Source organism: Mus caroli, unplaced genomic scaffold, assembly GCF_978045245.1.
Source record: "Mus caroli unplaced genomic scaffold, Mus_caroli_1 scaffold_16, whole genome shotgun sequence".
Lineage (NCBI taxonomy): Eukaryota > Metazoa > Chordata > Mammalia > Rodentia > Muridae > Mus > Mus caroli.
Genome location: NW_028227271.1, coordinates 23,351,458 through 23,376,283, shown reverse-complemented (window position 1 = coordinate 23,376,283; position 24,826 = coordinate 23,351,458). Strand labels below are relative to the sequence as shown.

Sequence of the window (24,826 nt, the reverse complement as noted above, 5' to 3'; positions counted from 1 at the left end):
ACTGCCCCTGTATACCTGATTCCATTCTGGATAAAGCTGTTCCCATCCATGAAGTAGATACATTCATTCCTCGGGCCCAGGGTATGTCAGTCAAGTTTGGCGTGATGTTTTGGACATGCTGCAGGACTATAGAGCAATCAAGCTGCACAACTGAGGACAGATCAGGTACCAGGGTGGCTGGGTTTAGGGCAGAAGATGGGTTATAGCTTATGTGAGGGGGACTCAAAAGTAGAGCCTGAAAGTGTACCAGGCTGGCATTGGACAGCCATCAGTTGTGGAATCTTGAGAACTCCAACCTACTGGGGGGGGGGGTTGATAACAAGTTACTGCCCCATGTTTTGTTTGGTTTGGTTTGGTTTGGTTTGGTTTGGTCTGCATCCTTGACTAGCAGCTATGATCTGGAGGTAGGCCAGCCATCCTTGGGCTATTGGGTTCAGCTTCTTTTTCAATGGCCCCAAAGTTTAAATGAGCACCTCCTTTGCTATCCCCTTTTTCTCAACCACATACAAGTGGAAAGGTTTGTGAATGTCCAGGAGAGCCAGTCCAGCACTAACAATAAGGCTTTTCTTAAAGTCTTAAAAGCCATCTCTATCTCAGGGGTCCATTCTATTTTTTCTTCTTGGCCCCTGGGGGCCTCATCTAGTGGTTTGGCTATCTCAGTGAACCCTGGCACCCAGAGTCTGCAAAACCTGGCAGATCCCAGAAATTCCCGTGCTTGCCTTCAGGTTCATGGAACTGGGATGCTAAGGCTGGTTTGCTTCCAGGCTTCCGACAGCATGCATTGGCCAGCCCCGCCCCCTTGAGTATGTACCCCAGGTAGGTGACCTCAAGTTGACAAATCTGGGCCTGATTAGCAGATACTCAGTAGCCAAGTTGACTCAGCTCCTATAGCAGAGCTCATGCGGCCTCCTGGCATGCTTCCGAGTCTGGGGCTGCAATCAGGATATCATCTACATACTGGAACATATGTACTTGGGGGTGGGGAGATGGGTCCATTGGTACTTATCCAAGTCCTCATAGATAAAGATTGTCAAAGATGGTGGATGAGTTCTTGAATCCCTGAGGCAGGCATGTCCAAGTCAGTTGTCCTTTGAAACCTCTTTCCAAATCTTGCCATTTTAAGGCAAATAGAGGCAGGCTTTTGGATGCCAGAGGCAAGCTTTTTCCCTTCCTTGAGCTAGGCTCTTAAGCTCTCTCTCATGAGGACCATCATGGCTTATGGTAGCAATTAAGTAGCACTTTCACCAGTCCTCTGCTCTATCCATCCTTGGGGTGTCTTGGTTGTTGAAAACCTTCTCAGCTATGGCTACTAACACAGTCAGTTGCTTACCTGCAAAGTTGTCCGGATAGTGAAGCTTTTGATGGGTGTCTGGGCCGGCTTGGTTAACAAAACTGTTTACAGATGATTGGTGCTCTCTGGCTTCTGGGTCAAAAGGAGTAGAGGTGCTATAGGCTTCAAAAAGTCTTCTTAGATATTCCCTGGGGCTCTCATTCTTTCCCAGCATCACCTGGCTCACCTTAGATAAATTTGTGGGCTGTCTGGCAGCCTCTCAGAGTCCCCCATCAGAATCTGGCAGTAGATCTGGAGCCTCTCCTTACCTTCAGCAGTGTTAAAAGTCTGGATCAGGCTGAGTCAAAAGAAGGACTGCATCAATATTAGTCTGGACTTGGGTGGGGAGTCTGTTTGCTCCCAGAACCAATTTCCAGGCAGCTCCTATGATCCTCTTTTTCTCTTGTTTTTGTTTGTTTGTTTGTTTTGTTTTTTTTGAGACAGGGTTTCTCTGTGTAGCCCTGGCTGTCCTGAAACTCACTCTGTAGACCAAGCTGGCCTCAAACTCAGAGATCCGCCTGCCTCTGCCTCCCAAGTGCTGGTATTAAAGGCATGCACTACCACTGCCCGGCTCTCTCCTCTGTTGTGAAGAGTATCTGGAGCATTTGCTGACAGCCATCCGAAGTGGACAGGTAAGTTAGCATTATTCAGTCTAGAAGACCTGTGAGAGCTCATGGTCTTTCTGAAAATGGGGAGTTCTGTGACTTCCTGTTTTAAAGATCATTATTGGCAAATATGTCATGAACTATCTCCCTGAGCATCTGGGGGTCCTGTAGTCCAGAGGGATTGGCCTTAGTAGAGTTAGCCCTATGGGCAGTAAGGGTCTGAGTGTGAGGGGAACTCCAAGCAGAGTCAGGGCAGTCAGGGGCTGCTCCTCCCTCTGCCTTTGCTGCCTGGGCAGAGGCAGTGGTGGTGGCAGGAACAGGAACAGGAGGGGACAGAGATGCTCCTCTGCAGCAGAAGGGTGGAGCAAGGCACAGGGCTGAGGCCAACAGTCCTTTAAAGAAAGAAGGTCAGTGAGCAGGGAGAGGCTGGTGTCAAAAAAGGTCTCATCCAGGGGCTTTTTGACCAGGTATTGTCACATGGTGATATGTGGCACTTGGTTCTGGTGGCCCCGGATTCATAGACTATAACCTTTACCCTATAAATGGTGGGGAGATGAAAAGTCTCCTCTTCAGGCTATCCTGCTTTATAGTGGGCTGTTTGGTACTGCAAAGGATGTTTAGTTTGAGGGGACAAACAACTAGATCTGAGTCCTCTATGACTCAGTGAAAATCCTTAAAATGGTTCAGGACCAAGCTCAGTGGGGTGCTCTGTGCCTGACCCATCCTAGGAATCAAAGAAAAGTTTGTAGGAGAGAACAAAAAGCACAAACTGACTGTATACAGGCAGACACAGAAGGGTGTTCCCAGGAAAATAAAAACAAAATGAAATGGTTGTCTCAGACAGTCTTCCTCCCTGCGCATGGGAGGCCCATAGACTTGTGTTGCCCCTGGCTGGGTGACAAAATACACACGGCTTTGTCCCTCTTGGCCTCCAAATTAAAACAGAAACAAACAGAGATGGACAAGACAAAAGACAACTGGATGCCTGGACTTAGCCATCAGAAAAACACTCCACTATTTGGGTCATGGGGTCTCCAGCAAACCCAGGACAAGAGCCCCCAAATATGAGGGTACATGATTCACCGAAGAATGATACCCTTGACTCAAATAGTATGCGAAAGCAAAGAGCATTAGTTTTATTCTGCAGAAGTTCAGCATACTGGGGTCTACCATTTACCAAGATGGAGATGCTCAAGTAAGCTTGTAGGCCTAATTTAAAGCATATTAGGGGAATTCCAGAGAAGGGTAACCTTTATCTTAATTGGTTGGCTCTATATCTAGGGAAATTCTAGAATCTTTGCTTGAGCGTTGGGGGCTAGATGACCCATTGCTCTTGCCTCAGGCCAGGTGGTAGGGCAGCTACTGATGGCTGGGCAGTTTCTGATTGGCTGCCTGAAGCCTGGGGGTTTTCCAGTAACTAATTTGCCTGCATTTACCCAGTTCTTGGAAATAGAGATGGAGGCCTAGTCTTTTGAACTGCCAATTTGAAGGCTGTCATGGAGTCAGCCAGTCTCAGTCATCACTGTTTGTTTTATAAAGATTGATTGCTTTATTCTGCATATGAATATTTTGCCTAAATGTCTGCATGTATACCATGTGAGTTCCTTTGGTTTGCACAGGTCAGAAGAGGATATCAGAGCCTAATGGAATGGTTCTAGGCCACCATATTGGTAGTGGACACAAACCCTGCTTCTCTACAGAAACATCAGTGCTTTTAACCACTGGACCATCACCCATTCATTGATTTTTAAATTATCCTTTGGGGTAATTTTCATTAGGACTGATAAGCCCATTAGCAAAGGTATTCTTTATGACCAGTAAACACCTGGCAGTAAAAATGCCTCTTTTCCTTAGGAATTTACTACTAATCCTAAATGACATAGTAATCACTTTCTTTCTTAAGAGTCAAAGCTTTCTTTATATAGATTTATCTGTGTGTGTGTGTGTGTGTATATATATATATATATATCTATACGGGTCAAATTTTCATTATCTTTTTTTTTAAGATTTATTTATGTGAGTACACTGTAGCTATTCTCGGACACACCAGAAGAGGGCATCAGATCTCATTAGATGAGATGTTGTGAGCCACCATGTAGTTGCTGGGAATTGAACTCAGGACTTCTGGAAGAGCAATCAGTGCTCTTAACCGTTGAGCCATCTCTTCAGCCCAATTTTCACTAACTTTAAATGCTCAGAACCAGCAGTATCTCAGATTTTTAAACTTTTGGGTTTTGTGATTTTTGCATACATTTACAGATCATATATCTCTAATCTAGAAATCTGAAATCTAAAATGCTTTCAACACTGAAACTTCAAGTACAAGTATAATAAAACTTTCTGGTTGGGAATGTTCAACCTGTAAGTGTTTAAAACTGTAAGAATGGTAGAGAAATGCCCAGTTTAAGAACACTAGCTGCTCTTCCAGAGGACCCAGGTTTGATTCCCCGAACCTACATGGAAGCTCACAACCGGATGGAAATACAATTTTCAGGAAATCCGGTGCCGCCTTCTGGCCTGCATGGGCATCAGACACTAATGCGATACGCAGACATAAATGTAGGCACAGCACCTATACACATAAAGTAAAAATAAATCCTTAAATAATTGTATATAGGCTGAGGAAGGAGGACTGTGAGTTTGAAGCCAACCTGGATGTACTGGCTAGTTTTGTGTCAACTTGACACAGCTAGAATTATCACAGATAAAGGAGCTTCAGTTGAGGAAATGCCTCCATGAGATCCAACTGTAAGGCGTTTTCTCAATTAGTGATCAAGGGGGAAAGGCCCCTTGTGGGTGGAACCATCTCTGGGCTGGTAGTCTTGGTTCTATAAGAGAGCAGGCTGAGCAAGCCAGAGGAGGCAAGCCAGTAAAGAACATCCCTCCATGGCCTCTGCATCAGCTCCTGCTTTCTGACCTGCTTGAGTTCCAGTCCTGACTTCCTTTGGTGATGAACAGCAGTATGGAAGTGGAAGCCGAATAAACCCTTTCCTCCCCAACTTGCTTCTTGGTCATGATGTTTGTGCAGGAATAGAAACCCTGACTAAGACACTGGACTACTATAGCAAGAGTTTATATATACATATGTGTTTGTACATATTCATAAGTAAAGTCATAGCGTATTTGTTTAGACCATCCACCCTGTATGAGTTCCTCACCCAAAACACTCAACCACGTAGAGCTAGAAAATCCTTGAGGTCAGGGGAAATAGGTAAAGGCTCTAGCTCAGTCATAGAATTCTTGTCTACCAAGGATGAGATACTGAATTCTACTCTTTGTGTTAAGAAAAAAATACTAGAAAGCATTGTCCTTACACTGAGCACGTACAGCTGTTTGGTTATCCCATAAACAATGCACTATGACAGCAATTCACATAGCATTCATTTTGTATTAGATGTTAAAAAAAATCTAGTGCTGGGCATAGGGGTTGCATGTTATCCCAGCACTTGAGTGGTAAGAACAGGAAGATTAAAAGTTCAAGGCCAACCTCAAGTCCATAATAGCAAGTTCAGTTCTAGCCAGGACTACATGAGATCCTATTCCAAACAAAAACATTTTGGTCTAGTGAGATGTCTCAGTGGTTAAAAACTCTTGTTAACAAGGCTGACCACCTGAGTTCAATTCCCATGACCCACATGGTAGAAGGAGATAGCCAATTCCCACAGATTGTCTGTCCTCTGCCCTCCCCATGTATTTATGGACATACATGCATATATGTATATATATGCACATAAATAAATAATATGTTAAAGTAAAAAATACATTCTGGGCCCAGTGATACAAACTATGTTATCTAGCATAGGCTGTGTGCAAATTCTGCACTACTTTGTACTGCGCCTCCTCGGATTTTGGTATCCTTAAGAGTCCTGGAGTCGGGCTGGTGAGATGGCTCAATGGGTAAGAGCACCCGACTGCTCTTTCGAAGGTCCAGAGTTCAAATCCCAGCAACCACATGGTGGCTCACAACCATCCGTAATGAGATCTGGCGCCCTCTTCTGGAGTGTCTGAAGACAGCTACAGTGTACTTACATATAATAAATAAATAAATCTTTAAAAAAAAAAAAAAAGAGTCCTGGAGTCAGTCCTCTATAGATACCTGGAGTCAGTCCTCTATAGATACCAAGGAATGAAGGTATTCTTTCAACAAAGGTTAGATTTTTGTAACTTAGCTAAAAGTGTCTTAACCTATTTATTCTGTTGTCAGTGATATTCCTTTTTGTATTTCTTCTGTTAAAAATGTCACTGTTCTGCTGGATGTTGGTGGTTCATGCCTTTTTTAAAATTTAATTCTTTTACTTATTTACTTCCCACCCCACTCACTGAGAGAGAGGGGAGAGAGGAGAGAGGAGACTTTTGAGCACATCCCTAGAAATGTATTGGAAGTTTGTGTGGTGAGTCTGTATTCAGATGTACCAAGTGAGGACAAACTTTCTCAAAGTTGTTGTACCAGTTTTCCCTCCCACTAGGAGTAGAGAGCTGCCATGCTCCTCACTCCAGGTTGATGGGCTCGGTCATTTTACCCAATCTGTAGGTTGTGAAATGGTATCTCTTTGTGGTTTTAATTTGCATTTTTCTGATTGACATGAATTTAAGCAGCTTCTCATGTGTTTAAGGACCATATATGTGTTCTTCTCTTCAGTGGCGGGTTTTCACGGGCTGATCTTTTCTCATTGGTTCTTAGACGCTAGTCCTTTGTCACAGTTGCATGAGTTGCCGATCTTCTTTTTCATCCTGTAAACCTATCCACCGAGGGAGAAGGGCCGCGAGCAAACCTAGAAAATGAAAGTCTCACCTTCTAGACGCTGTAGTGACACCCTGTGGGTGTGCACAGGCAGGGCCTGGCACTGGAGTAAGTCACATCATGGTACTGACTGCGCTGACCTGTGGTGCTTGCCTTTGCAGGTGGAACAGGAGGATTTTGTAATGGAAGGGCATGGCAAGACTCCACCTCCTGGAGAAGAAAGCAAACAGTGAGTCACAGTTTATTAAAAGGGTCCTGTTACAGATCCCCAGAAGCAGTTGGTTCAGTGTGCTGAGAGCATGGTGGCTGGGCTGTGTAGACGGCGGAGATCCTGCAGCGCATACCAGTTGCTTTGTTGATGCATTACTTCTATTTATAGATTAACTAGAGGGACAAGAAAGTTGGCTTTGTTGTTTTTCACACTTGGCTAATCAAAATTTATGTTATGCTTAAGCAAAGGCTTTACGGCTCAGGATGTTCCAAATTGAACTAATTAAGTTTGGGTGTTTTCCAAAGAAAGTATGAAATGGTGCTTCCTCTCCTGAGCAATGTCTTCATGGAGGAGGCTCAATTAATGGGCTGTCTGCACACTCCGAGTGTGGTGCACACTCCGAGTGTGGATTTGTCTGCATATTACTTCCTGAAATTCAATTCCAGTGATAATTGAAACTTCTGATCACTATTAAAATGAAGTTCTTATCTGATGAAACAGAGGCTAAAAATATTATAACTTAGCCAACATTCTTAGTAATTCAGGATTTATCTCTTTCCACTTCTGAAAAGGCAGCTGGCTTTAAACTTCAATATGGGACCTTTGGTATAGCTCTTTAGTGGCTGTAAATAGATCGTATTTTCCCTTAATCTGTCATAGAATTGAGAAAACGGTGTTTCAAAGCAGACTGGGTTTTCATTTGCCCTTTTAAAGGAAAAACACTTGAGATGGACTTAGAGCACTGACGTCACTCTCACTCCAAGTTTCATTTAGACAGTAGTTTCCTAAATTGAATGGGATGGTGATTCATGAGATTTACCAAAATCTGTAAAGAAAACTCCTCTTCTCTGTCCGTCTCCCTCTTTTTTTTTTCCTAGAAAATAGTTTATTTTGGTGGATCTTAAGAAAATGATGTTTCCTAAACCCTGAGGAATGAATTATGCAGAATAGACTGCTGCCAGGAGGCCAGATTCATTAAAGGGGAGTGCCTTGTCTTGTGTTTGTTGTGAATGGAAACCAGGAGATCTTCACAGCCCTTTAATTTGCTAAGCTAACAGTTTTAAAAATAGCTCACAGTATAATCCTAACTTTGCTCTATTCTGTCTACTGCACTTTCATTTTAGATGAGCTGGTGGCATCAATTCCTCTTTAGGGAATTAGAATGCCAGACACCTATTTGGTTCCGTGAAAAGAGAGTAGAAATACTTCAGATGATTTTCTCATGGTTCCCACCCAACCCTTCTACCCCACAATATTGTCCTATAAAAATCACAGCTCCATTTGTCAAGGGCTTTCTGTAGTCACAGTAGATACATGTCACCTTACTGGCTCAGTTTTTTTGTTTTGTTTTTGTTTTTTGCTTTTTCTTTAAAGATGTACTTATTTTATATGTATGGGTGTTTTGCCTGCATGTATGTCTGTGCACCACATGTATGCTTGATACCCACAGAGGCCAAAGAGGGTATCAGATTCCCTGCAAGCAGAGTTACACATGGTTGTGAGCTGCTCTGTGGATGCTGGGAATCAAACTTCTATCCTCCGGAAGAGCAGTCGGGGCTCTTTACCACTGAGCCACCTCTCCAGCTCCAGAGTCATTCCCACCTGGAGTATATTGTCTCTATTTTAGTCAAAGATCTACCTGTGTCAGTACAACTCAAAGTGGAATTTAAGATTTAGTCCCAGATCTTGCTGACTGTAAGGTGCTTATAGTATTATTCTGTCAGTTCTTGAGCTGTCCCTGAGCAGTGCTCCTGAAGGGACTGTGGTTAACACAGTAACAGAAGTCAAGGCCAAGGCCTTATGAAGAATAGGAAGTTGGGGGGAAAAAAACAGTGAAAGGGCACGAAGACTTCTTCCAGGATACTAAGGAAAGTCCTGTTCTTTACAGGTCTAGCGTCCATGTCCTAAACAAACCTGTCTTTGTCTTCAAAGGCCTCTTTGGTAATTGTAACCTGTCCTGAGCTGGCTTTTTCCAGTGGTCAGGAATCCTTGAGGAGTAGATTATGCACATGTGTGTTCTGCTTTTAGAGAATTTCCAACAGCACATTAAACTTGAGTATCTTATGTGATATCTTTACCATTCTCTAGAAGCCCTCTAAACCTTGAAGCTTTGTGTGTGGTTTGGTTCGGTGCTAAAGATGGAATCAAGGGTCTTGCACTTGTTAGGTGAGCACTAAAGTAGAGTCCCTACCTTTGTTTGTTTGTTTTTGTTCATTCATTCTTTAGTTGACTCATTCATTCTGGGTCTACTCTGTTACCCTATATTGAAATAATTAGGCAGAAATGTATCTTTTCTCCTAAATATGTTTATGCTCTGTGATGTCAGGAGCAAAGTAGCTATGTTCTTTTGTTTGAGGAAAAATGGAGTTTTCATTTCTTTGTTTTGTGGGGTGTTGTTGTTGTTGTTGTTGTTTTGTTTCCTGTGGTACTTGTGATAGGACCCAGGGCTTTGCAAATGCCAGGTAAATGCTCTGCCACTGCGGTCTGTCAAAAGTACTTGGCAAAAGCAGTTTAAGGAAGAAAGGATTTATTTAGGATCATAGTTTGAGGGAGTCCATTATGGTGTGTGGAGGGAGAGTGTGAGGCAGCTGGTCACATCATGTCACACAACAGAACGATGAAAGCCAATGCTCTTGTTGTCACCCATTGTCATTTACACTCAGTGTAAGACCTTAGCCCATGGGATAAGGCCACCCGCATTCAGTGTGGATTTTCCCTCAGCTAAACATCTCTGGAAACACCTTCACAGACACACCCTAAGTGTGTCTCCTAGGTAATACTAAATCCAGTCAACCTGATGAAGGGTGAACTTGCCAGGCAGGTACTTGGTCACAGCAGTGAAGAGTAGCAACTACTACACATGGTGCAGCACAATGTCTGAGCAAGTGTCTGCTTGTGCTGTGTTTTAAAGTCATCATGCAGGGCATGGGGGTGCACCCCTTTGATCCCAGCAGAGGCAGGTGGATCTCCGAATTCCAGGCTAGACAATTTTCATCATGCTTTTGGAAAGCTTATTTTGGATAAATGTTTCATTCACAAAGGCTTTTGATTTAGTTTTTTTTTGTTTGTTTGTTTTTGTTTCTTTTTGTTTTTTTTAAAAGATTTTATTTATTTATTTATTCATTATATGTAAGTACACTGTCATTGTCTTCAGACACTCCAGAAGAGGGCATCAGATCTCATTACAGATGGTTGTGAGCCACCATGTGGTTGCTGGGATTTGAACTCTGGACCTTTGGAAGAGCAGTCGGGTGCTCTTACCCACTGAGCCATCTCACCAGCGCCCCTTGATTTAGTTTTGATACTGTTTTCTTTGACACATGGGAAGAACATTTATTACAAGTGATTTTCAAGCTAAGTGTTGGTTTTCATGTGTTAATGGGTTTGGCCTCTTTCATTTCCTTTTTCTGTTTCACTTTCTAACAAATCTACACTTTGAACCTCCATGCTGAAAATGACTCTCATCTTCAAAAGATAGGTGATACATGCCTTTAGTCTATTAAAGTCACTAAAGTGATCCAGTTTTTCTAGCAAATATTTATTGAATCTATTGATTCTTCATTTGATTTTTTGAGAGCACAAATATCTGAAAGCACGGTCTGTTGAAGAGGTTTTTGCATAATTGTGTTCAATTCAGATTGCTGTATTGCTCAGTGTTCAAAAGGCTAGTGATGGCAAAGCAGAGCTTGGCTAGTGATGGCAAGGCAGAGCTTGGCTAGTGATGGCAAGGCAGAGCTTGGCTAGTGATGGCAAAGCAGAGCTTGGCTAGTGATGGCAAGGCAGAGCTTGGCTAGTGATGGCAAGGCAGAGCTTGGCTAGTGATGGCAAGGCAGAGCTTGGCTAGTGATGGCAAGGCAGAGCTTGGCTAGTGATGGCAAGGCAGAGCTTGGCTAGTGATGGCAAAGCAGAGCGTGGCTAGTGATGGCAAGGCAGAGCTTGGCTAGTGTTGGCAAGGCAGAGCTTGGCTAGTGATGGCAAGGCAGAGCTTGGCTAGCATGTGCAGAGCCGTGGGTTTGAGCCCTAGAACCACATAACAACCTGGCCACGGCAATGCATCATGCATGAGCCCCAGCACTCAAAGTTCAATGTCATCCTCAAGTCTACAGTGAGCTCAGTCATTTTAGGACACAAAAGAACCTGTCTCCAACAACAAAAGAGTATCAGCCTACAAATAGATTCATCTTATAACAAAGAACAACTCATAAAAATATATTCGTGGTCCTACCAGGGGCCTGAGTAGATAAAAGCCCTCGCCACACAATTCCTGTAACCTGAATGTGATCCCTGAAACCCATAGAGAGGTGAAAGGAAGGAATGGCCTCCTAAGTGTTGTTCTCCAAACTCCATAGAGTTGTTCATGTGCGCACCCACAGTCACTCACATATCATTACATTTTAATAAATAGATACCCTGGATCACACTAGGCTAGCCTTGGAGCACAGTAGTAGAGCACTTACTACTTGCAAACACAAGGTCCTCACTTAGTCTCAAGCAAGGCAAAGGGGGGAAAAAGATTCCTTTTGCTGTCCTATTCCTTGCTCTGTATTTGACCGCTCTATTTAACACTATGCAGACACCCATACAAAGGTATGTACACAGACACAAAATAATAATAAAGCTGGCCACGGTGTTGTTGCCCTCCATCCCAGCAGTTAGGAGGTAGAGGCATGACTTTGAGGCCAGCCTGGTCTTTATACCGAGTTACAGGATAGCCAAGACTACATAGAGAGATCCTTTCTCAAACAAACAAAAAAAAAAAAAAAAAAGGAAAAAAAGAAGAAAAGAAAGGAAGAGAGACAAAAAGAAAAGAAAAAAGTAGTAGAACAAGCCTCTTTAAAGTTCTAATTTATAAATATAACAGTATGATAGTAGCATTCTAATTTCCAACAGTAATCTGAAGATTATTGGATTCAAGTTGTATCGGGGATTCCCAGGTAGTTTGGGATACTATTCTGCCTTCCAAGACCACAGAAACAGAACTCACAATTACATTTTTCTTCTCCTCCTTCTCCTCAATTGCATTGTTTGGTAGCATTGAAGTTAGAAACTTTAGAAAAGCCTTTGCTTTTGTGTCTATAATTTCCTTTACCTGGCAAATGGCAACCCTCCTCCTTTAGGACTGCGTTTAAGGGACTGGAGACATAGCTAAACTGGAATAGTGCCTACCTACCACATGCAGAGCCCCTGCTTCAATCCCTAGCACCTCGTAAAACTAGGCTTGGTGGCCTGCCTCCATAACTTCAGCACTCAGGAGACAGAGGAAGGAGGACCACACTCAACCACCCAGTCAATGTGACCAGACCTGGGACTTAAAAGAGAGAGAGAGAGAATGAGGGAGGAAAAAATAAAAAGAGGAAGAGAAAATGGAAACCTAGATCAGAATTTTAAATCTCACCTCTGCTGTGAAATTTTTTCTCTCATTTTCATTATAACACCACGATTGATTGATTGATTGATTGATTGATTGATTGATTGAATCTGTAGTGCTAGATATTGAAACCAGGACCTCACACAGAATAGTCAAGTGTTTAACCACTGTCTTTCCAGATGATAATAAACAGTTTTACAGCTTCCTGGACCTGGAAAATAACCTGCTACACAGTGGATATTCAAATAGTGACTGTTGAACCCAGAGCCTAAAGCCTGCCTCTCTGTATGATTTGAGGTTTTATGTGTATGTGTGTGTGTGTTGGGGGGAGTAGAAGGGTAGATATGATTAACTTTATTTAAATATTATACAGGATGCACATGCAATGAAACAGGCTATACTGCAAATGTGTAATTTTTTATGTTTTGTGTAACAGAAGAAAATGAATGTAATGTAAAATAAAATAATGAAAACAATTTTTTTCAAATAAAATAATCAGATGTTATCAATGCAATAATCAAGATAATAATTTATCAACACCAAAACAGAAACTATAAATCATGGAACAATTAGAGGCCAGGAATAAGCTCTCACGTATATGGGTAAAAAAGCTTTGACAAAGATGCAAGAATAAAATTATAAGGCATTTCCAGAAATACTGAGAAACTGGAATATCTATATGCAAAGTATGAGTTTTAATCCATAACTCACACACACATTTCTCAAAGTAGTGACTAGACTGGACTGAGCCTCGCTCTGTCTGCCTCCACCTCCAAATGCCTGCGATTAAGGTGTGCATCATTATACCCAGCTGATAAATTGTGTATATTTGAATCATTCATCCCTTATTCTTCTCCTAACTCCTAGATCTGTCCTACCATTTGTTTCCAACCTTATGTCGTATTTGTGTTACCTATCAATGCATGGATGTTGAACCATCTCCTGGAATATGGTTGACCTATGAGGGGCCACACTGCTAAAGAAAACGAATTCTTTCCCTTCTCTAACACCCATCAACTACCAGTAGCTCCTTGGCTAGGGTGAGGGCTTATGAGGCCTTTCCTTCTCTCTGCTAGAATGTTGAAAGACTTGACCTTGAATAGACACCCTAGCTGATAGAAGGTCAAGGGTGTATTGACACAGTCATGTCCAGGAGCCACTGCTTTCCCTGATCTGCCTCGATCTTCCCAACCTCGGCCTCTTAAAATCTTTTTACTCCCTCTCCCAAGATTTTCTCTGAGCCAGGAGGCTGGGGGAGCTGTATTGTATAGATATCCTATTTATAGCTGAGAACTCTACAGACATATATTCTTTACACTTTGATTACGTATGTTTCTACAGTAGCCACTGTCTACTGCACAAATGAGCTTTGACGAGAGCTGAGAACTGTAGAACTCATCTAAGTAAAGATGCAGGTCTTTAGAGAGTAATTTGATGCCATGTCAGTTTAGAAAAATAATGATAGTAGTTAAGCCCATAGAGCCTATGGTTTCCTCACCCATAGGTTCTGGATCAGTTTACAGTACCAAGTCTGTGTTTCCTCTCATAGGATGTCAGGCCTTAAATCCAACCAGAAAAGACTTGGCTACTTTTATACCATTTGTGCCACTATTTCGGCAATTCTCCTATCTTGCCAATCTGGTCCTAATGGTAGCTTGCAAGAATCACAGGTGGGTGAGACCGTTGATGACTTTCCTTCCCCAACAGGCAGCAGAGCACCTTCTAGGACTTTGAAAGCCAGCCAGCAAGAGAAGAAACTTCCCTATAGGATCAACTTGATTTCTTCATGTCCTGTGACCAAAGTATGTGGTATATTGAGCAATAGGATCTTACCATCAAGACCTGGTGTGCAATCAAGAGCAGTGCCAGTAGCCTGTATTGTTTTGGGGGTCCTTAGGAAATCTGACCAACACCTTGAGGGGCAGATGTCTCTCTTAGCACTAGACCTTTTGTTTTCTTTTTGTTTTTTCTCTCTCTTTCTCTCTCTCTCTTTCCCTTTATTTTTCTCTTTCTTTCTCTCTCTTTTTTCTTTTCTTTTCGTTCTTTTCTTTTCTTTTCTTTTCTTTTCTTTTCTTTTCTTTTCTTTTCTTTTCTTTTCTTTTCTTTTCTTTTCTTTTCTTTTCTTTTCTTTTCTTTTCTTTTCTTTTCTTTTCTTTTCTTCCAAGGTTTCTGTGTAGCCCTGGCTGTCCTGGAACTCACTCTGTAGACCAGACTGACCTCAAACTCAGACATCCACCTGCCTCTGCCTATTGAGTGCTGGGATTAAAAGTGTGTACCGCTACCACCCATCAGTACTAGACTTTCTAAATTTGGCAGTCTGTAGCTTCTGGGAGGAACATTATCCTCTGTTTAGGGTCATTCCAATTTCTCTTTCTCCCTCCCTTCCGCCTCCCCTGCACACTTCTCCCCCTCTCCCCACAGCCCATTTACGAAACAGTAAGTTTACATTTGGGTTTTTTTTTCCTTGTTTTAGATTGATTTTTATGTATATGAGCATTTGCTTGCATGTATGTTTATGCACCATGCATGTACCTAGTTCCTTCAGAGACCAGGAAATGGTGTCAGATCACCTTGAATTGGAGTTATAGACAGTTGTAAGCCACCATGTAGATGCTGGAAACTGATCCCAGGTCCTATTCAAGAGTAGCCAGTGCTCTTAACCACTAACTCATCTCTTTGGACCTATGGCTTTTCTAAATATCCCTAGTGTTGGGTGTCCTTTTCTCTTCCCTTCCTTCCCACCACCAGCCCCTCTTAACACTTCCCATAATTCCCATTCATATGTGTTCTATGGTCACTTCTACCTTAAAATCTTTCCTCCCCTCCCCTTGGTCCCTTTCTAGTTTCCTGACTTCTATAGCAGTCTAGAACACTGAGCCCGGGATCTCAGGCATGCTAAGGAAAGTTGGAGGAAGATAGCACTATTTAGGGACTGTGGCAGATCTGGAAAGTGGTAAAGGAAGCAAATGGCTTTTACCCTAGAGCACTGGGTTCTCAACCTTCCTAATGCTGCAATCCCTTAATACAGTTCCTCATGTGGTGCTGACCCCCAGCCATAAAATTATTTTAGTTGCTACTTGATAACTGTAATTTTGCTACTGTTATGTATATAACATAGTGTGTTTTTGGAGATAGAGGATTGCCAAAGGGGTTGTAACCCACAAGTTGAGAAGACTGATCAAGGGTGTGTTCTCAATAAAAAGGCAGGGAGAGCTGGAAACAATCTCACTCCATGTCTCCCGGTGCAGCTGTAAGACTGCCTAGGTTCATGGTCCTTGTGTTTGCAGACTTTGAAGGCTCTGTCCCATATTACAGAAACGATAAGAGACATGTTCTGTATAAATTCTTGATTTGATTTATTATTGCTCTCATATTTTAAAAGAATTTTTAGAATTTTGATTCTGAAATTCTTTGGCTAAAAGCAACTGATTTAATTGATAATAATCTAGGACTTTTGCTGGATTTTTTTGCTGCTGTTTTGTTTTGCTTGTTTGTTGGGAGTCAGGGTCTTCCCATTGCCTGTTCTGACTTTGAAGTCAGTGAGCCTGAAGTTGGCCTTTAATCCCTTCTTCCTTTTAGGTGCTAGTATTACTTTTGTGCTTTAGCACAGTGAGTGCCTTAATTTTTCTTTAGTTGATTTTTGATATTTTGTATTTTCCCTACCATCCATTAAATTGAATCTATTTCCCTTCATAATTTCTGACAGGACTGTGTAGCTATATAGCTCCAGCTGGCTTTTAGATCTTTTTATTTCTCTCTGCTGCAGGTATGTGCTGTAGGTAATAGTTATTGACTCCAGGGTCTCATGTATGCTAGGCACTAGCTTCTTTTTAAAATTATTATTATATTACTTTTTATGTGTATGGGTGTTTTGCCTCCATGTACATCTGTGAATCATGTATGGAAGCCAGAAAAAGGTGTGGGAGCATTTGGAACTAGAGTTAAAAATGGCTGTGAGTTGTCCTGTAGGTGCTAGGACTCAAGTCAAGGCCCTCTGGAAAAGCAGCAGCTACTCTTAACCACTGATCCCTGTCTTCAGTGCCAAGCCCCAGCTTCTCGGCTCTGTGGACTGTGGCCTTGTGTACCTGAATGGGAGGGTTGTAAAAATACTGGGCAGAGGTAAAACATTTCTGTATGCAGAATGACTAAAAATTGATTCAAAAATCAAATGCATACTGAATGTGACGTGTTTGCAGCAGCCCTCACCTGTGCCCATCATAGGGCTTCACTGTAGCCCTGCTGCTGAACACACAGCACATGCACGTTGCACTACACAGGCTTTTACACAGTACAGTGCCAGCAGATGTTGCCTGAAACACCTTGGCTCAGACTCAAGACTATTGTATGTTCTGATGGCAGTGTTTTCCCTTTCATACAAACTGTTGAACTCTTATAGGAACATAATGGTTTAATTATGGAAAACAAAGACTTAGCACTCTCTTCCTATGTCATTCTTCAGCATTAACTATAAATTGGTGTATCTCTGGATTGTATTGTTAGATTTTAAAGATTGCTGTTTAAGTCGCTGTTAATAATATATATCTGAATGAATTTTGGCTTGAATTAGAAGAGAATTCTAAGAGTTTCTAAAATGGCCCTAAATGCATCTCTGCCATTTTGTACTATGTGTCTATGAGAAGCAGTATTCTCAGTGTTGGTGATTATAAAATCAAAATATTGATCAGCTCTGAAAATATTAAAGGTTCCCCATGTCCTGCAGTATCAAATATTTAGGCAAGATTTAATTCATGTAAAACTAAGTCAGCACACGAATCTCATTAGTATGAGTATTTATTTTTATAATAAACAGTGATGTTACAGTTATACCATAGAATTATTTTAAAATATTTTTCATGATCTATTATCAATCATTTTATTTGCATACTTTTAATTTCTTTTGGGTATGTTCATACATGTGCCAGTGGATGTGGAGGCTAGTGGCCCCGGCCTCTACTGGTCAGGTGCTGTTTTCACATAGGTGATTATGGATGGCGAATGATTTACTGACAGACAGAGCTCTCCTCTCAGCCTTTTTTTTTGGGGGGGGGGCAGCGAGGGGGTTGAGACAGAGTTCATGTAACACAGGCTGGCCTCAGATTCACTGTGTTGCCAGAGGCTAGCCTTGAACTTCTGAATGTTGGAATTATAGGTGTTCCCCACCAGCATATGTTCTATATAACGATATATCTATAGACCTAGGTTGTATAAACATTGGTCAGGTGAGAAGAAAGGTTATAAGAGGGAACAGTGTAAGAAGCTCTATGTTGTAGTAAATAAAACAGGAAACAGATTTAGATATCTGTATAAGAATTGAGCATACTAAGGTTTCCGTAACTCATCTGGAAGGTACTGGAAGGATATAAATAGATTAATGTTCAGAGTTTCCAGCCTGGGAGTCTCCTGCCTCTGCCTGAATCTGCTGTCAGTCCAGGTCTCTGCACCCTTCTCAGTGCAGTGCAGACAGTGGAAGCACTTTACACCACAGAGCATCAGAGCTGCCAGACTGACTGGGCAGTGTCTCTGCTTGCCCGGAAGCAGCTCCTTTCCTGTTCTTTTCTGAGTGGAAAAGTGGAGGGGCATAGCGTAAAGGCATTAAAAGCCAGAAAGACAAACACTTAGCGTTTCGATGGATTTAACAGATTCTTTTGCGAGGCAAGCCTGCCTTTAGAGTCCTTGGTTCTCTGCTGACTGGCCACTCAGCCTAGTTTGTTTGGGAGAAGCACCTTGGCCAGCTTACTATTTCTGCTTCTTTATGTCTGGAAAGAATCCTTAAAATAGATAGAATGGATAAGGATTCCTGGAGATTTCTGGCATTCATTCCCCTAAAGTACTTATATTTGTTTGTTATTTCTGTTTAGCCCAGCTCTTCTGAGTAGAGCTCTAGGTGATTTCATTGATAAATTCATTCAGCTGCTATTTGGAGTTCAGGGTAACACCTTACTGAAGATGGGGAAGACAGTTGAATGTTTGTAGGGAAAGACCAACATTAAGCAGTTTCTGTCATAAAATGAAACACTCTGCAGTAATAAAATGTGTACTAGGAATTTAGCAAGAAGGCCTGGCTTGGACTGGGAGGCTCAAAAGATGCTTGCTTGCCGGGCATGGTGGCACACGCCTTTAATCCCAGCACTTGGGAGGCAGAGGCAGGCGGATTTCTGAGTTTGAGGCCAGCCTGGTCTACAGAGTGAGTTCCAGGACAGCCAGGGCTACACAGAGAAACCCTGTCTCAAAAAAATTAAAAAAAAAAAAAGATGCTTGTTTTGGTAGTGACTGACTTTTGGGGGCAGAGTCACATGGTATCTCTGGCTTACCTGGAACTTGCTATATGTAGAACAGAGATCCATCTGCTCCTTATACTGGGATTAGAAGCGTGCACCACCACTCCTGGCTGGTGACTAACTTAACCAGAATAAAATGAACAGAGCCAGGAAGGCAAAGAAACCAGGGGCAGTAGTTTGAGCACTGGCTACTTTGCAGAGGACCTGTGTCCAATTCCCAGAACCCATAACCACAGCAGCTCACAACTGTTTGTAATTCCAATCCCAGGGAATTCATTCTCACACAGACAAATGCAGGCAAAACACTTTATATGTACATAACAAAAAAATTTACAGAAGAAACAAATAAACTAAGGTATCATGACTTCCCATCTCCACTGCACACCTGCCAAAACGGAGACAAGGTGGGGGTGGGATGAGGATTGGGGGCTGGATTTATACTTCAAGCCCAGTGAAGATGTCTCTGAGGAAGAGGGACTTGGGCAGCAGGAAGCTAGGCAGGCTTTAATTGAGTGCCTAGTCTCTGAGCGCCTTCCTCAGCAGAGAAGGGATTAAAGATGACTCAGAGCTGCCCAGCCTGGAGGAATCCAGTGGTGAAGCCCTGGCTTAGTCTTTACTTAGGTTTGGGGGAGAGGCTACGGAGTGCTGTACTCACACAATAGGCGCCAAGTTCAGGCTCTCCCGCTCTCCCTTTGCAGAGCGTTCAGATATCAGGTGCTGCTTAAGCTCCCTGCACTGACACTCTGTTTATGAGTGGGTAGAGTAACTTCCTGTCTTTTAGAGGTAGGTAGAAATCAGCTGTGTCCTGTTTCGTTTTAATTTAAAAACTAAATTCTCTTTTTGTTTAGGTAAAGCTTTGTTTAAGCCCCCTTTTAAAGAGCAGTTTGCCAGTCTGTTCTTGCCCAAACATCTAGAGAATAACTAGCAAGGGAGCCAAGATCAGATCCAGGATCTGCAAGCATCGTTAGCAACTGAGCATATTTCTATAAACCAATAAAGGTTTTTCTATTTTGTTCATCTGCTACCCTTATGGTGTTGCCGCTTTCACATGCAGTATCTGTAGGCGGGAGTATAAGTAACAGCATTGCACAAATGAAAGCCGGTGGAAAGGGGCTGCTTTCACTTTAAGGCAGCTTCAACTCCAATTCCCTCCCCTTTCCTGATTGACAAACCTACCCGAAGTCACGTGATCCGCCTCTATTTGAAGGTCACAAAAAGCTGCTTCCTTTAGAGACAGAGAGGGAGAGAGAGAGCAGGAGGGAGAGTGAGCGAGAGAGTTAGTTCAAGCCAAAATGGCCGACAGAGTCTCTGCTGGTTTCTGAATATTTAAAATACAAAATACAGATAGACAAAAAGAATTCATTTTTTGGACCTTTTTTTCATTTCCATTTCTACCTTGTATGCCTCAATTTGCTGGATTTAAGCACTGCTGCACTTTATGAGGTTGGTAAATATTTTCAATTTTTAAAAACCAATTGATTTATATGGATCGTGTCTAACCGTTTGCACTAGTGGTGTTGCAAATCGACATTTCTCTAGCATGGAGACTGGCTTCAGACATTTCGCGAATCTGTAAATCATACTCGGGATGTACTTTTGGTTCAGCATTTTAGAAATGGAAAAGACTTGGTAAAATATTTATATTTTGAAGTGATTTAATTGCACTTTTAGTTTATATGTAGCTTTTTATCGTTTCTATCGTGCAAATAAACGAAGCTGTGAGTAATTGAAATTTGATATTTAGAAAGAGGTTTTTTAAAAACACAAGCCTCTCCCTCCCCCCTTAAATCTGCTGCAAAAATTTGCATAAATATAAATGGGTTTGCATTCTTTCCGCTGCTAAGGCCGACAAAGGATCAGGGAGGACTAGCCCTAGAATGGGAAAGCTTCTCTCTCTCTCTCTCTCTCTCTCTCTCTCTCTCTCTCTCTCTCTCTCTCTCTCTCTCTCTCTCAGACCAGGCTATCCTTCTTGGAGATGTGAAGAGCCTAAAGTGAGATACATTTTAAAATAGGGCCAGCGGGTTACTGAACACACCAGGTTTGGGGTTCTAAATTCCCCTTCTTGAAATGCAGGCAGAATGTGGCTCACCCCTCTCTTCTGCGCGCGCTCCTTTGCACTGGGTCCCAGTGTGTGTTCTCAAATGTGCAGCCAGATGCGCTTTTATTTTGATCGTGGCTTCAACCAAATGGTAGGACTGTCTTGTAAACACGATTATTTTAAAGATATAAATGGCTCTTTACTCTGTTTAGAAATTGTTTCTTTACCAGTTCTTCATGTACATTGGTCTCCATTTCACATGAAATAAAATATTTTGTTTAATGTTAGATTTTCAATGCCAGCTGAGTGTTCGACGTGTGCCTTTTGGACATATATTTGTTGTAAAGTGGTCATTTGGGATCATAAAACCGAGTGTCTGTGTGATTGTTAGTAACCCTGAAAGTGCGGTGCCTCAAGTTAAATTCCATTACTCCTAATGCAGGATTCTAGAAGCCTGCGAGCAGGCTGGAAAGAAAGCCGAAAACTTGCTTTCTCAGGGCCGCCTCCCCCTATCATTGTGAGAGTGTGATGTAATGCCTCTCGCTCTGTGTGCTGAAAAGACTGTAGTTTGTGATGTGGCGGGTAAATTACCCCCACCCCTGACAAACCCCTCCCCCTCCCCCAGCAGATCCTTGGCTCTGCGAAGCCTTGTTTTCTTCCCTCTCTTCTCCTAATTTGTGTCCCCTTTGATTTGTGCTGTGGCATATTGGCAAGAGAAAGATACCATTCTTCTAAGTCTGCTACAAAGTATAGTTTAGAAAAGACATTTAAAATATGCAAACGGTCATATCCCCATTAAATGTGTAGACTTGGATTAAAGCTAATTAAGCATAAATGGAATAATTTTGATCAGAAGGGTTTTTTTGGTTTTTTGTTGTTGTTGTTGTTGTTTCCCTTTTAATTAATCTAATTATGATATGCTAACCAGCTGGGCCTTAAAGTGTTCAAAAAATAAAATGGGGAAACTGCTGGACCAATTTGAAAATTTTGACTGTGGAAGAGGGTGTGTAGTGCTTTCAAAAGCTTTATTCACTGTTAAAATGGGTTGGCCTCTCGTGCTGAAAATGGCCTGTTTCTTTGGGCCAATTGTGTGTAGATGAAGGGACTTTTCACGCTAATTTAACAAAAAGACTTTCCATTTGAATACGTAAGGATAATTAGTCTTCTGTCTCGGAAGAGCCATCATTTTATTATTTTTTAAAGTAATGTTGTTGTTATATTAGTAATGGCTAGAAACCGAGAAGTGCCTGGAGTGCTAAAGGCTTCCATGTAAATTTTATGGTGACATAAATTCAGCTTTTGTGTGAGAGGAATTGGAAACATTACATTAAACAGGAAGACACGCTTGACCCTGAAATATCTTTACAGTTTGGATTAGTAGAATTCACCTCAGTGACAGGAAGGGTTGCATTGTGCTGGGTCTGAGGAAAATTAGAGCTGGTTCTTGTTGTTGTTTTCTCTGAAAATGAAAGCAGTCATTTGGAGCGTCACTTGCTGGGTGATTCATTTTACCCCTGTTTCCTAAGTAGTGGCTGAAGATGAGAAAAAACTCAGCTTGCCATGTTTTGCCTTCTGCTGCTTTTTGTGGACTGTAAACACGTGAATGGCAGGTTTATTCCCTCTTGCAGAGAGGAGCCAGAGCAGTGCCCGCTCCCCTGGGCAGAGAGGAGAATGATATTAAGCACATTAGCAGAATGCCATCAGAGGCACCGACAGGGTATAGTGGGGACCCTTTCCCAGAGACAGTGCAGAGGTGAGCTAAACAAGACCCGCTCTCTTGAAGGGTGAGCATGGTGCTCTGGGGAGGTTTTAAAGCTCAGCTGCCATTTTGGGTCCAAGTTTTTTCGGAGCCAATTCTTACTCTCACCAAATTGTGATAATTCAGAGCAAATAAATGAGTAGCACAGGAGTGCGCCGATGACTAAGTACTATGTCCCTGTGTCTTTAAGGTTTCCTGCTCATAGTATGAATTGTCGGGTTAAAAACTTTAAAGATGTGTTTGGTATGAGGAGCAAACCCCAGCTGTATTAGAACTCAAATATTGTGGTTATGTTTTAAATGACACGATGTATGCAGAGGAAGGGTCTCACTAGAAAAAGTTAACATAATTCTTAAGCCCCACCTCCATTCATTTGTTTCCTTATGCTACTTGTGGCCTGAAACCTTAAGTCATTATTCTCTGCTCTCTCTCTCTCTCTCTCTCTCTCTCTCTCTCTCTCTCTCTCTCAAGAGATGTCTTAGGCTCACCACTGAACCATCACAGCCTTTGATAATGTTTATCAGAAGTTTGTCTGGCCTTCCATCTGGTCTGCACAAAGCCTTGGCTTCTTTGATAGATGTGCAAATGTAGCTCTGAGTGGCCTTTTGCTATTTGCTATCACTGCTAGGACAGTCCTTTAAAAAAGAAACTTCTGGAAATTGAAGCCAAGACTTCTCCACCTCTGTCTTTACCAGATGCTGAAATGTGAGCAGGTCAGGGCTTCCGGTGCAGGCTGACCAGTAACAGTGGTGGGATGACCCTCACCCCACCACCTACCCAGGACTGAGAAGTTGAGAGAAATTTGTCTTTTATAGGGGTGAATTTACTTTGGTTAAGTGACACAGGTGACTGTAGACCATCCTTTGTTCCTCTCTACTAGTAAGGTTACTAAACCTGGTTGCATGTGGAGCATTCAGAGCAAGCACCTGGTCACAAAGGTGCCCCAGGTGTTTTCATTGAGAGCCCTTATGTGGAGAACTCAAATAATCGCTCCCCTTTGTTAGTTTTTAGTCATCATTTAGATATTAGACTTTAAGTGGAATTTACTATTTCAAGATGGGATCTTTGAGCATTGGTTAAGAGGTAACACCATAAGCTAATTGTTTCCTAGTATAGTATTGTTCCTGGGTTTAGTCTAATCCCCCTTGTCTCACCTCCTTCTTATGATTAGACCACAGAGTGGCTGGAGAGAATTGAAGTCACTTGGCCTAAAGAGGGATTTAACCCATGTTTATGTTGAGGGTTAAATGTTCTTTTCCTTCTTTTATTTATTTCTTCAGCAATCATTCATTATATTCTGATGTACATGCTAAGAGAATCTAAGAATTTTGACCCACTATTCACTCTGAACAGCCAGCCACTTGGTTTTTGTGGGAATACTCGATATCTGGTGACTGTGGTGACTAATAAATAGCCTTGGGATGAAATTCTATAATTCTATAATTTCCTTTACTGATAATCTGGGATTGAATAGTAATTTTTGTTTCTGATAGTCCTAGAGAGTGGACTTCCTAATGCTGCAATCCTTTAATACAGTTCCTCATGTTGTGGTAACCCCCAACCACAAAACTAGTTTATTGCTACTTCATAACTGTGATTTTGTTGCCATTAAGAATTGTAATGTAAATAACTGTGTTTTCAGATGGTCTTAGGTGACCTCAGTGAAAAGGTTATTTGAGACACACACACTCACACACACACCCCGGAGGGATCTCATCGCACAGGTTGACAACTGCTGTTCTAGAGGTTTTCATTTAAGGTTTGACATGATAATCTTTCCCCTTTGTTTCCAGTAGCCCTGCAGACTCTCTTTAAGCTCACCTTTAGAGTTACCTCTGAGAGCCTTACGGCCTCTGTTGCCTCCCTAGTAACTCTGTAACATTCCTTGCTTTTACTTTTTTAATTCCCCCTAATCATTTCACTGAGTATAATTACATACTACTTGTGTATGGAACCGTATACACAAATTAACCTTTTCCAGAACAGTAAGTATAGAGAAACCTGCCTCCTGTTCTGTTCCCAGGGCTTGAACCAAGAGGAAGCGCTCATGATTAAATGGATTTGAGTGCAGGGCACAATGGCACAGAGGTAAGGTAGGAGGAGCAAAGGTTTAGAGGCAGCTGCTGTAGCATCCTCATGGAGACAGATTCTGGCTTGGTTTTTGTTTGTTTACTTGTTATTGTAATTATTTGAGCTAGACCAAGTGTAAGGGTCGCTCTTCCTGTATAAAATGGGGAGAGTAGGTTGCTGTGAAGTACAAGAACATGCTGTGTGACAGCAGGTACCTAATCTTGTTGCTTTCACCTAAACAGAATCTACCTTAGTTGAGAAACCAGAAAGGCTGTTTTATAAAAGCAGGGTGACAGTCTGAGGCCCAGGCTGACTAGGAACTTGGGGCAGCCTTCCTGCCATGGCCTCCACAGTGCATGGATTCCAGGTGTGAGACATCACGGCCCAAATAAACCAGAAGACTCTTAGAGCCTGAGAAGGCTCTGG

The 24,826-nt window shown here is 42.1% G+C and overlaps 1 protein-coding gene across 5 annotated transcripts in view; it reads left to right on the top strand.

Moving 5' to 3' along the window:
- The window catches only part of Tnrc6b (trinucleotide repeat containing adaptor 6B), a 216,815-nt gene that overhangs the window by 68,505 nt on the left and 123,484 nt on the right, over positions 1-24,826 (top strand). For 4 of the 5 annotated variants that reach the window (XM_085831814.1, XM_085831815.1, XM_029469460.2 and 1 more), the window contains one exon: positions 6,838-6,905. In XM_085831814.1, coding sequence (XP_085687940.1) covers positions 6,838-6,905 — 68 coding nt within the window. Of the gene's footprint in view, positions 1-6,837; positions 6,906-18,473; positions 19,977-24,826 lie in introns of those variants that run through there. The other variant, XM_029469459.2, reaches the window with a different exon arrangement.